The sequence below is a fragment of the Brienomyrus brachyistius genome, unplaced genomic scaffold (assembly GCF_023856365.1).
Source record: "Brienomyrus brachyistius isolate T26 unplaced genomic scaffold, BBRACH_0.4 scaffold40, whole genome shotgun sequence".
NCBI lineage: Eukaryota > Metazoa > Chordata > Actinopteri > Osteoglossiformes > Mormyridae > Brienomyrus > Brienomyrus brachyistius.
In genome coordinates this window covers 2,290,084-2,303,080 of record NW_026042315.1, presented here as the reverse complement: position 1 = coordinate 2,303,080, position 12,997 = coordinate 2,290,084, and the positions used below count along the sequence as shown (strand labels likewise).

At 51.2% G+C, this 12,997-nt stretch overlaps 3 protein-coding genes across 4 annotated transcripts in view; 2 read left to right on the top strand and 1 right to left on the bottom strand.

Moving 5' to 3' along the window:
- LOC125722597 (uncharacterized) overlaps nt 1–12,997 on the bottom strand; it is a 426,618-nt gene that overhangs the window by 377,723 nt on the left and 35,898 nt on the right. The window lies entirely within an intron of this gene.
- On the top strand, nt 585–11,609 carry LOC125722570 (cytohesin-2-like). The gene is made up of 2 exons (XM_048998741.1): nt 585–687; nt 9,421–11,609. Exon 2 carries the CDS (start codon nt 9,426–9,428, stop codon nt 10,572–10,574), a length of 1,149 nt encoding a protein of 382 aa, XP_048854698.1. The 5' UTR covers nt 585–687; nt 9,421–9,425; the 3' UTR covers nt 10,575–11,609.
- The window catches only part of LOC125722562 (cytohesin-2-like), a 39,785-nt gene continuing 27,372 nt past the window's right edge, over nt 585–12,997 (top strand). Inside the window, exon 1 of the mRNA XM_048998732.1 lies at nt 585–687. The gene's annotated coding sequence lies outside the window, so the exon portion shown is untranslated. The remainder of the gene's footprint in view (nt 688–12,997) is intronic.

The window sequence follows — 12,997 nt, the reverse complement described above, 5'->3', positions numbered from 1 at the left end:
ATCTATCTTAATGTCTTTATTCTATTTTACTTTAATTTTTTACCATATTATTCATTGTATTGTTCTTTCGATTTTATTTTTATTTTATTATTGCTAATACACCGGATCTGAGTGCCTCATTTTGTTCCCTTCATGTAGAACACATTTTGTAATGACAATAAAACATCCTTATCCTCATCTAAATCACACTGTCTAACTACTAACCTGTTTAAATAATATAATTGGATTTCAAAGGTTAATAGTCACTCAATTACCCCCTCAGCCCAACAGTACCACAAACACCCAACATGCACGGAAATGTTCTCCTAAGTTGTTTTCCCTGCCTGGAACAATACCACAGCAGTCACATGGAGTAATGTTTCAAAACTTTTCGGAAACCTTGCATTGAAACTTGAGGTCTTTAGGAGGGATCAGTCCTGGGTGGTAAAGTTGCCATCACAAAGGTTTTTGATTTAGGGATTCATGATGCCAGGTAGCCATCTTTCACAAGCTGGTGGGCTGTGCCACTGATGCCTTTGCTTGGGTTTTATATGTCTGTCCTGGTTTGTGTTCTTGCCACTTCAGGTTCCCTGGTTTTGGTCTACATTCCTCGGTCCTCTGCTATGGAGTCTACCTTCTGCTTCACCTCATTCTGGAGCCGCCCATCCAGTCAGCGGCCCATGTCCCCCTGGTTCCCTGTTTCCTGAGGTTAGTCTGCTAGTCTCTGGGGCCAGGGGGCAGAAATCTGCCATGTTGGATGGGTGGCCCAGGTTGGGGTGCTCCATCATAGACTGGTACATGAAGGATTATAAATGGTTTTCAACCAGTATGTACCGAGTGTGCGTCGTGACGAAAAGAATGTCATGGGAATATTTAGGACTGACTGCAGTATTAGTTCAAAGCATGATTGTGTTTTTCTTAATTTTTATTGATTTATTTTTGGATTATTGATTTTTTAAAGTAACTTCATTCAGTTAAAAGGGGTTTGTCCATTTGCTTTAGCAGAAGTTCGTGTAAGTATGATGTTCACCTTCCTTTTTCATAGTCTAGTCTTTGCCAAGTTTTATGCTTATTTCCCCTGATTAAGTTAAGCTGACGTGTGTTTAGGAGGGTCATACAGGCTTTTTGTTTGTAATGGAAGCACAGGGTCTGTACTTGCAGCTTATTTGCCATGCTAATGGAAGCATTTTACCTTCCTCTCTAATCTCTTTTTTTCTTGGCTCTCACTGCAGTCTCCTCTATGCCAGGGTTTCTCAACCCAGTCCTTGGACCCCACTGCAAAGATCCACAGTTTTGCTCTGTCCAAGCTCTCAGCACAGCAGTAAAAGGTGACTGTTTGGTTCATGCATGCAGGGATCTGGGACAGAGCAAAAACGTGGAGCTGTCTGGTGGGCTGAGGAATGAGTTTAGAAATGCTGCTGTATGAAGTATTAAACCATTTGACCGGTTGGATAAATGTTAAAATGTTTTCTCAAAATATAAAAAGAGATAATCTTCTGTTTTGCGTCTCATTACAAGCAAACTTGTTTTTTGTTTTTATGTCACTCTAGTATTTGATATCTAATTTTCAGTCTTCTGGCAATATAATCTGGTGAATGGGGAAAGACTTCCAGCAGGGGCTCCGGTTTCCTCCCACAGTCCAAAAGTGCGCAGGGTAGGTTAATTGGCAAATCTGAGTTGTGAGTGTTTGCGCCCTGCAGAGTGTTGACTCCTGCCCAGGGTTGGTTCCTGCCTACGCCTGTTGTTCCAAGGACAGGCTCCGGTCCCCCCCGCGACCTCAGTTTGGCTTGCTGTCTCCCCGCTTGGTTTTCTTTGGTTTACGTCTTCACTAGCCCCCTTGTTGCTTTGACTTGTGTGTATGTTATGTATGTGTGATTGTATTGCTGCATAGGGAGTGACTGCTATTTTTAGTGGTGCAACGGATCACAAAACTAACGGTTCGGATCATATCACAGATTTTGAGTCACGGATCGGATCAATTTTCGGATCAGCAAAAAGGGGAGGAGTCAAATGTAATTTGCTTCTCATTTATTACAAGAACAGTATGGCAAGGAACTTTTGGTTTTATCAAAAATAACTAAAATAAATTACAAAAATAAAACCAAGAAATAACTGAAAAAGCTGAATAAATACAATTTTTAAATAAAATTCTCAATACTTGAATACTTCAATGCAACAATTGAAAAACAACCTGAGAACTGAAAACAGGCCAAACCTTATTGTGACGCCCGCTCCGTCCGCTCCTCGTGTGTGCCACGCCCCCTAATTACCCACGTGTGATTTCCTGATCGTGCCCAGTCGTGTCTTGTTTCCTGCTGCCTTGTTTCATGTATTTAAGTTCCTGATTTGTACTAACCCGTGTCTGTCATTGATGTTAGTGGCGTTACATGTCTCCTGCTCCCCGTTACCTCATTAAACCCTCGTTTTCCCGTTATCCCGCTTGCCTGCCTGCTCCTTCCACGCCCTACCGCACGATCGCCGCTTACCTCCGCGACCGGTCGTGACAGAATGACAGACCAACAGAAGAAGAGTAAGCGGAGGAAGAAGAGGATCCCAGAGGAGACAATCCGTCTGGGAGCCTGCTCGCTCTCCCCTACATGGCTCCCTCCAGAGAACGAGGAAAAGGTACCCGAACTGGCTACCGCCCTGGAGCCGGTCCGAAGGAAGGAGTGCCCCGTAGCGATGTTATGGCCATCGAACGAGGACGAAGAGGAGGAGCTCTTCCTCTTCCCGGACCCGGAGCCACACACTGGAGAGCAGCGACCGCCTTTAGAGCGGTACCTCTTTCGGCCCGAGCGGCTGGCTAACCGAGGTGTCAGAGCGATGAGGGACGTTATTCCCCGGGTACCCCGCGCTCTGATAAGGGCTACTTCTGCCCTACCCGCGCCGGACGTCCCAGTTCCACCTCCCGCGGCAGCCACCCCGGAGGCGTATCCCTCGCCTCTCCCAGGGAAGACGGCAGCCCTCGCCAATCAATTCTTCGCCCTCCAGGGGCTGTTCTGGAGGGCGTTAGCGGAGGTGGCACCTCCAGTGAGCGACGAGGTGGAAGCGCTCACTGTCCGTCTGAGAAGGGGCTTCGACGCGTTTACTCCCGCCTCCGAGCGGGAGGACCTCGACCGGCTGGCAGGGGACCTCAAACAGCTTCTCCAGCTACAGAGGGCCTCTGTTGCCCCGTCGGAGCAGCCGACTCTGACGGCGGAACCCGAGCCGGAGCAGCCGTCCCTACCGGCGGACCCCGCTCCGGGACAGTCGCCGTTGCCCGCAACACCGGCGTCCATCCAGCCGTCGTCGCCGCTGATTGCACAGCTGTCGCTGCCACCGTCTGTGCAGCCGCCGCCTTTACCCGCGCAGCTGCTGCCTCTGCCTGCGCAACAACCTCCGCAGTCAACTCTACAATCGGCTCCAGCGCCCGATCCGCCGCCCTTGCCTGCGGCTCCGACGCCTGAGCAGCCGCCTTCGCTCCCTGACGCGCCCGGAGACGCGCGCCTTGGAGAGGGGGCTCCCACAGGGGAACGACCACCTCTGCCGGTGAACCCCGCGCCGGAGCAACCGCTCCCGCCTGCCCATCCGCCTGCGCAGCCGCCTTCGCTGCCTGCGCAGCCGCTGCCGCCTGCTGTTTCAGCTCCAGCGCCCCCTGACCGCGCTGCAGCAGTTCCCGAGGCGCCCCCTGACCGCGCTGCAGCAGTTCCCGAGGCGCCCCCTGACCGCGCTGCAGCAGCCCCAGAGGCGCCCCCTGACCGCGCTGCAGCAGCCCCAGAGGCGCCCCCTGACCGCGCTGCAGCAGCCCCAGAGGCGCTCCCTCCGCCTGCTGCAGCTCCTGTCCCTGACTGCGTTCCAGTTCCTGACCGCGTTCCAGTTCCTGCAGAGGCGCCCCCTCTGCAGCCGCCTGCTGCAGCTCCCGGGCAGGCGCCCCCACTGCAGCTACCTGCAGCTCCCGGGCAGGCGCCCCCACTGCAGCCAGCTCCTGTTCCTGACCGCGCTCCTGTTCCTGACCGCGCTCCTGTTCCTGACCGCGCTCCTGTTCCTGACCGCGCTCCAGTTCCTGACCGCGTTCCTGTCCCGGCGCCCCCGCAGCCTGACCGCGTTCCTGTCCCGGCGCCCCCGCAGCCTGACCGCGTTCCTGTCCCGGCGCCCGCTCTCCCTGCAGCAGCTCCAGAGGCGCCCCCTCCGCCTGCAGCAGCTCCAGTCCCTGTCCTAGTCCCCGAGGTGGTCCCGGACAACTCCATCTTGGCTCCTCCCTCTTCGGAGGTGGAGGAGCTGGAATGGGACCCCTCGGGGACCGAACTTGTAACCCCTTGTCCCTCGCCCCGGCGACATCAACCCCGACCTAGGGTCGGCCTGTCTGTGTCCCGCAGGGGAAGGGGACACAGACGCAGGGCTGGGGTCCCGCCCGCCCTGCCCCCTGGCTCGCCCTCCCTCGCCTGCGCTGGGGCTCGGTTGGTGCCCGTGGGTCCTGGCCCTCCGGGTCGGACGTCGCCTGCGGGTCCCCCTCCGAGGCCTCGTCGCCCCGCCTCGCTCCCCTCTCCAGAGCCTGGTCGGTCGCCTGCGGGCTCCCCGACGGCGGCTCCTCGGTTGCCTGCGGGGCCCCTACCTCCGGCCCTCCGCCGGACGTCGCCGCCTGCTGCGGCTCCCCCCTCCTCCGGGCCTTCGCCGTGGGCCCCTCCTGCTCCCTCGTCCCCTTCCCCGGTGCTCCCTCCTGCTCCCTCCCTGGCCCCTCCGCGGGTCCCTCGCCCTGCCTCCTCGGCCCCTCCGAGGTCCCCTCCGGCTCCGGCCTCCCGGCCGCCTGCGGCCCCTCCGGCTGCCTCCCGTCGCCCGCTGGGGCTCCCTCGGGCTCCCCTTCCTTCCTCCTCCTTCTCTCCCTTCTTTCCCATCTCTGTCCCGCCTGTCTTTTCTCCTCCTTCCGCCTTTGTCCCTCATCCCTTCGCTCCTTGTGTTCCTGGTTTCCCGTCGTTCCCTCCCGTCACTCCCGCTCCTTTTGTTCCGCCTGTTCCCTCTGTTTCTCCCTTCCTGGTCTGTCTGTCCGCTTTTCCTGTCCTGTGTAGTGTCCTGTCTTGGCTTCTGCCTCTGTGTCAGTTTTGCCTGTCTGTCTTGTTCCCTGTTCCCCATTGATTTTTTTTGCTCTTGTCTTTCAGGTCCTGTTCTGCCTCGTCCCGTCCGTCGCCCCCTTCCTTGGCACGCCCGGTGTAGCGCGCCTTTGGGGGGGGGGTTCTGTGACGCCCGCTCCGTCCGCTCCTCGTGTGTGCCACGCCCCCTAATTACCCACGTGTGATTTCCTGATCGTGCCCAGTCGTGTCTTGTTTCCTGCTGCCTTGTTTCATGTATTTAAGTTCCTGATTTGTACTAACCCGTGTCTGTCATTGATGTTAGTGGCGTTACATGTCTCCTGCTCCCCGTTACCTCATTAAACCCTCGTTTTCCCGTTATCCCGCTTGCCTGCCTGCTCCTTCCACGCCCTACCGCACGATCGCCGCTTACCTCCGCGACCGGTCGTGACACCTTATAATGACAAATTTTTTTTCAAAAAGATGAGGATGTCTACATTCTCTGGGGAGAGAGTAGACCTCTTAGCTGTCACTATGTCACCTGCTGTGGAGAATACCCTCTCACTAGGAACTGAAGTGCCAGGCACAGCAAGGTAGTGTCTTGCCATTTTTGCAATGTGAGGGTATTTACACTCATTGTGTTTCCACCACGCCAGCGGATTACCACCATCCACTGGCAAACTGCTTGCTGCCCTGTATGATGCTACCTCCTCTTTGATTGTGTTGTAAAAAGTTTTCTCTGTGTCTGACTCTTTCACAAATGTATCCCCAAAAAGCTCTTCTATGGCAGCCTTCTTTTGTGGAGGAGATGCATTTGGCCCTGTGTCTTCTTCAGAGGGTGTTGGCTCTGTGGCTTGACCCTGCAGAAAAAATTACTGAGTTATTTAACTATATTTCTTGTTATATATTTCATAGGCAATCAATAACATATGCTGGTAATTTTCAAAATTAAGATCAAATATTCACATAAATAATAGTTAAAATATTTTATAACTTAATTATATTAATATTAAATAATATGAATAACTGTATTATTTTTTACCTCTTCAGTAGCCACAATCTCAGTTGTGAGATCAGTGTATGTCTTCTCGCGTAGGGCTGGTTCTATGTGAGTCAGGGACTTGAACCTTGGATCAAGTGCAGTAGATCTGTGAAGATAATCTTGTATTTCAGGGGGGTTGGTGTATCTGGAAATCAGGTCCCCTCTTATGGCAGCCTTAACATCTCTGGTAATGCTGGTGTCTTCCTCATTTGCACACATGGATTGTATAATTCTGGTTTTCAGAGGTAGGATCATGGACACAGATGGTGCATTTTCAGTACTCAATAGGGTTGTGACTGTTTTGAGAGGTTTGAGGAGCTGAAGGACCTCCTCTGCTACTTTCACATCATTATCAGACAAGGTGACAATGTCTCTGATATTTTTTTTCAGTGTCTTTTCTGTCAGTGCAGAGTATACTGCTGCCTGCTGCTCAAGATAGCGCTCCAACATGTCATATGTGGAATTCCATCTTGTAGTGACGTCGTGTATGAGCTTGTGGGCTGGTAGCTGTAGCATTTCTTGCTTTGTTTTAAGGACATGAGCTGCTGTTGTACTTCTGTGGAAAAAAGAAACCACCTTCCTAATCCTCCCAAGAAGGCGATCCATCTGGTTAACTGAGATTCCTCTTTGGTATGCTAAATTTATCACATGTGCAAAGCAAGATATCTGTGGCCCTAGTCCACCTTCTGTCACTGCATTTACTTGGTTTCTGGCATTATCTGTGGTGACTGGGATATTGCTACATGCATTGTGTCTCTTTAACTTCCACTCAGCTACTGCTTCTATCAGGATTTGCGCTAGATTTGTGCTTGTGTGAGTCTCATAGAGGGGACGTGTCTGTAGCACCGGACTTTGCATCTCCCATCCCGCTGTTATATAATGGGCAGTCACAGTCACGTAGCTTTCGGTAGCCCTTGATGTCCACCCGTCTGTGGTGATCGAAATAGAGGATGCATCTGATAAGTCTGCGACGATTTCGCTTTTTTCCTGTTCGTAAAGTTCAGGCATGACCTTCATGCTGAAATGTGTGCGCGAGGGTATTTCGTACCGTGGCTCAAGCACTTTTAGGAGGTTTTTAAAACCCTTGTTTTCAACAACAGAGTATGGCCTCATGTCTGCCGCGATAAACATCCCGATAGATTTGGTAATAGCTTTAGCCCGCTCTGATTCTGGTGCAAAGTGCTGCTTAAATGCAGCGGTGAGCAGCTGTTGCTGTGGTTGCTTCGGTTTGCATCCTGTCTGCACACCGGGGTGATGTCGCTTCAGATGCGTGGCCATACTCGATGTATTGCCACTTTCATACGGCTTTCTCGTGCCACAGTGTCTACACACTGTAACTGTTTTGTCCACCACCCTTCTTCCGTCATCATTATATTTTACAGGAAAGCCAAAATGCTCCCATACAAAAGATTTGGATGATGCGGGAGGCTTTTCGAGTTCCTCTGTTCCGCCGCTAGCCATCGTTGTTGACTGAGTCACATGTTCCGCTGACGTAAACACGACTTCTGTGTAATTAATTATTTATTATTTAAGCAATATCAGCAGAAAACACTGTTTTATCTGCGGTTATTTTTTTTTTATTTATCTAAAAGTTTAAAAAACGAGTTAATCCGCGGATCACGTGCGTTCCGAACCGTGGGTTGTAATCCGTACGGATCACGGATCAACCGCGATCCGTTGCACCCCTAGCTATTTTGTTTTGCAAGTGTGTGTTGGACTCTGTTTATTTGGTTAGGGAGTGAGGTGGAGTGTTTGTCTTTTGGTTTCCTTTTCTTTTGCACTTAGGTGAGATTAGCTGTGGGTCGCACTTGATAGTTGGGGATTTTGTTTGTTATTTTGGCTGTGGTCACTCCCAAAGTCTTTTGCACAGGGTTATTTGTTCAGTGTCAGTATTATACATGAAAAAAAATGAAAATACAAAAAATATCCCTTTGTCCACTGGTGTTCCCTTCTTGCCCTCACCCCGTTTGTCCCTTTATCCCATTCCCCTTTCCCGTGCAGGGGCGCCGCTAAGGGGGGGAAAGTTGGGACAATTCTAAGGGCCCACGCCCTTTAGGGGCCCCCAGAGATCTGAATGGGTGTGGTAGGGGGGCCCAACCTCATATTTTGTCATAGGGCCCAAAATTGCTAGCGGCGCCCCTGTTCCCGTGAATACTGTTACACTCCAACCCTAGACAGGATATCAAAACAGCATCTTACCTATAGTTTTAAAAGAGATGAGGGATATTAATCATTGACCTTTATCTTTGCTATTTCAGAAATCCGTATCTGCTACCTTGTGACTGGAAGTATACACTGTAAATAAAGGCTAAATTTGTCACAGTTTTAAACGATTTTATATCAGCCAATTTGACTACAGTATAATTATATTTTTTTCCTCTTATGTTAAATGACAGAAAAGTTTTATCAAAACTACATTGCATAACTGGCATCGTAGTACTGATTAGCACCGATTCAGACATCCCGATGAACAAATATGAAGTTCATTTAAACTGTGGTACCTTAAATCCGTCAAGTTACCTCGATAAGCCAGTAACCCTGATTCGTAGTATAGGCCAATGATCACAAGCACTCTGTGTAAACGTATTGTTTAACCGGCGCTGTTGCATTACCAGGGTGAGAGGTTGACTTGCTGGTTAGCTATAAAAACAGACGTTAGTGCAACTCCACGTTAATGGTGCGGTCATCATGGCTTATAAATGCTTATTATCGTTCATCATTGTTTGTGTCAGTAACGATAACATAAACAAGGGTAGGCACCAGGAGAACATCATTGGCTCTTGCATCGATTACTTTTCCCGTAACACCCTTTAGATTGTTTCCCTGAAGGGCAGCAAACCGACAATTTCGGTGTGATTGAGCTGATCACGTGTGCATGGGGAGGGAATGCGGACCACATGACCTTCCCGGCGAGCTCAGCACATCCAGCATCGCTTCGCAAATACAATCAAAATGTTTTATCTTTATTCACACTTTCTATCTTTATTCATTATCTCTACAATCTCACTGCTGGACGAATGCCTGGCATTCAGAGCATTCTTTATTAGCCATTTGCCTTTGGATGCAGTTTATGTCCATGCCCCAAAGCTTCCAGGCATCAGTAATTGCTTCCCATGTTACTCCGGTCCTGGGGTCTTCTGTAACTGCCCTTTGGGATTACATATATTCAGCATATGCTTTTGTCCGAAGTGAGGAGAGTTTGGGGTCAGAGCACTTGGGTCTAAGGGACTTGCTCAAGGGCTTAACAATGTTACGATTACTCTGCCATGGGAGTTGAACCAACAACCAAACTGGCAGAGATGGCCAACCTGCTGAGCTCCACACCCGCTGACGATCTCCTTTTCCTGTCTGCTGCAGTCTCCATGGACCTGAGTCCAGAGAAGCACTCTGATCTTGAGGACATCCGGCTGAGGAAAGGAGCCCTTCTGCTGGAGATCCAGAGGCTGCGGGAGGCGCTGAGAGAGGCCCTCATGGAAGTGGAGGTCCTTGAATCCAGCACCAAACGCAGCCAAATCTTAGAAAAGAATAGGCATGTCGCCATGGGAAGAAAGAAATTCAACATGGACCCTAAGAAGGGTATCCTGTTCATGGTACAAAACAATCTTCTCCGGCACACGTCTGAGGACATCGCCCAGCTCCTATACAAGGGAGAGGGGCTGAACAAAACAGCCATTGGGGATTACCTGGGTGAGAGAGACGACTTCAATATCCAAGTCCTCCAAACATTTCTTGGGCTTCATGAATTCGCAGGGTTCAACCTGGTACAGGCTCTCAGGCAGTTCCTCTGGAGTTTCCGTCTGCCAGGAGAAGCACAAAAGATTGACAGGATGATGGAGGCCTTTGCGCAGAGGTACTGTCAATGTAATCCTGGAGTCTTCCAGAACATTGACACCTGCTATGTACTTTCATTTTCCATAATCATGCTAAACACTAGCCTTTATAATCCAAATGTGAGAGACAAGCCCAGTGTGGACAGGTTCATCTCCATGAATCGAGGAATCAATGATGGAGGCAACCTGCCAGATGATCTCCTCCGAAATCTTTATAAGAGCATAAAGAATGAGCCATTCACGATTCCTGAAGACAATGGGAACAATCCCTTTTTAAACCCTGACAGAGAGGGTTGGCTCTTCAAACTGGGAGGAGGACGGGTGAAAACATGGAAAAGGCGGTGGTTCATCCTGATGGACAACTGCCTTTACTACTTTAAACATACTACGGATAAGAAACCCAGGGTGATCATTCCGCTGGAGAATCTGAGCATCCGTGAGGTGAAGGATCTCAGGAAGCCTAACTGCTTTGAACTGTACATCCCTAACAACAGCAGACAGCTGATGAAAGCCTGCAGAACGGAGGCGGACGGCCGCCTGGTAGAGGGCAATCATGTGGTGTACCGCATCTCGGCGCCAACCCCTGAGGAGAAGGACAAGTGGATACAGAGCATCACTGCTGCTGTGAGCGCTGACCCTTTTTATGAGATGCTGGCAGCAAGAAAAACACAGATCTCTTAAAACAGGGGTGTCAGACTCATTTTCACCCCGCGCCACATCAGCATCATAGTTGTCACCTTATTCGGCCCTCAGGAAACCACCATGTCCCCCACAGACATCCCGATGTCATGTATTTGGTGCCAGAATTATAGAACACACAGGACTATTTGTGCCAGATTCCAGAGGAAGAAGTCAACCACTGTGAAAATGACTGCATTCACAGACGTGACATTGCTTGTGATGATGATGTCTTCACGTTGTGCACCTCTGTCATGGCAGAGAATGGTCTTGATGTTCCTCTGGATGCTTATAAGGCAATTGACCTCTACCTGCGCCTACGAGAAGAATGATCAGTTCTTCTACACATTGAACGATAAAGACTGTGTGAATATGTTTGGATGTGCTATTGCAGAAAGTATTTATTTCAGAACAAGGAACTTTGCACAAAACAACTGACTATTTGACTATGATCGCCCACTCAAACATTTGGGCCCAAAATTGTTGTTGCAGACATTCTTTGCCTTTATAATGTGGTCTCACAAAGTAATGTTTAACCTTAAGGTAGCATGACTGAATACCAGGTTTTGTTTTGAGGCGACTTATTGTTCACTACAGATTTTATCATCGAAATGCCCTGTCCTTTTTTTGTATAAATGTGAAATTAAATGTTATTTGCACTGTATTGCTGATCTTTATGTCAGAGTACCTTTTTTTCTGAGAATCCACACTGCTCTAAATTTGCATCAACATGATTGGGATTGGGATGGAAAAATTATTTTCCATCTTAACCCATATTCTAAGCATATTGATTTCTGTTGTAAATTTTACTTTTACAGCAGTATGATTTAAGACACTAACAGCAATCCATTTTTCAACCAGTAATTGTTAATGTGATAGGAATTGCATTCAACAGCAAATGCGTTCAACTTAACCAAATGTATAAATCTTACATATTCTGATGATTCGACATTCCCCCGATGTCTGTGTGATGTATTTCAGCAACAACACGCAGTTAATGAGATCACTATGCGGAATTTAGCCGACTGTTATTTTACTGATTAGGATATATCTGTCATGCCCGGCTCGTCCGCTCCTCGTGTGTGCCACGCCCCCTAATTACCCACGTGTGATTTCCTGATCCTGCCCAGTCGTGTCTTGTTTCCTGCTGCCTTGTTCTGTGTATTTAAGTCCTGGTCTCCCCAGTTTGCTTGGTCTGTCATTAATGTCAGTTGATGTCAGTCTGCGTCCAGTGTTCCCGGCTCCCCGAAGCCAGAATAAACCCCCGTTTTCCCGTATACTGTTGCCTGCCTGCTCCTTCCGCACGATCGCCGCTCTCTGCTCGCGATCGGTGCCCTCGACCCGTGACAGAATGACAGACCCAAACAAAGCACCTGCCGTGACAGAGGAGGAGTACTGCAGTTACGGCGAGCAGGTGCTCTTCTGGATTTCCCGGCCTGGCATCCGGGAGGATTCTCCGGCTTGGAACCTTGTCAGCCGGAACCGGGATATCTTAGAAGGGTTATCCCTGGAGGAAGACGCGCACCTAACCAAGGAGGTGCGCGACAACTTCAGGAGGATAGCCGAGCTCCGGAAAGAGCGATATGTCGCTCCCAGCGAACCAGGGACTATCCTCGCGCCGTCCGTCTTTGCGGGCTTAGCGCCGCCTCCCGCTACCACCGGTCGCCGGAGGAGGAAGAGGAGACCAGCGATCGCCCCGTCGATCGTCCTAGGGGCGTGCTCCATCGCCCTCGCTCCTCTTCCTGGGGAGGATCGGGAGAGTATCCCGATTACCCCGGAAGTCTCCAGCGCTGTTAAGCTGCCTCCCAGGGCAGCTTCCCCTTTCCGGAAGACACGCCGGGACGCTGAACAGCTTGAGCAGCCGCCTCCGCTGCTCGCTGCGGCCGCCTGGTCAGAGGGGCTTCCCCCGCTCCTACCGCCTGCGCATCCCGCGCAGCCGTCGCCGCAGCCGCCGGCGCAGACTCCTCTGCCTGCGCTGCCTGCCGCTCTCAAGCGGGCACCCCCTCAGCCTGCGAATCCGGCTTCCGAGCAGGCGCTCCCTTTGCTCTTGCCGCCGACGCGGCCACCGCTGCCTGCGGATCCCTATCCCGTGCGGCCGCCGCTGCCTGCGGATCCCTATCCCGTGCGGCCGCCGCTGCCTGCGGACCCCGCTCCCGTGCAGCCGCCGCCGCCTGCTGCAGCTCCCGGGCCGGCGCCCCCACTGCAGCAACCTGCAGCTCCCGGGCCGGCGCCCCCACTGCAGCAACCTGCAGCTCCCGGGCCGGCGCCCCCACTGCAGCCACCTGCAGCTCCCGGGCCGGCGCCCCCACTGCAGCCACCTCTAGTTCCTGACCGCGCTCCAGTTCCTGCAGAGGCGCCCCCTCTGCAGCCGCCTGCTGCAGCTCCCGGGCAGGCGCCCCCACTGCAGCAACCAGCTGCAGCTCCCG

Excerpts from the sequence above, each read along its gene's own strand:
- LOC125722570 (XM_048998741.1), top strand. The coding sequence starts at position 9,426 with ATGGACCTGAGTCCAGAGAAGCACTCTGATCTTGAGGACATCCGGCTG.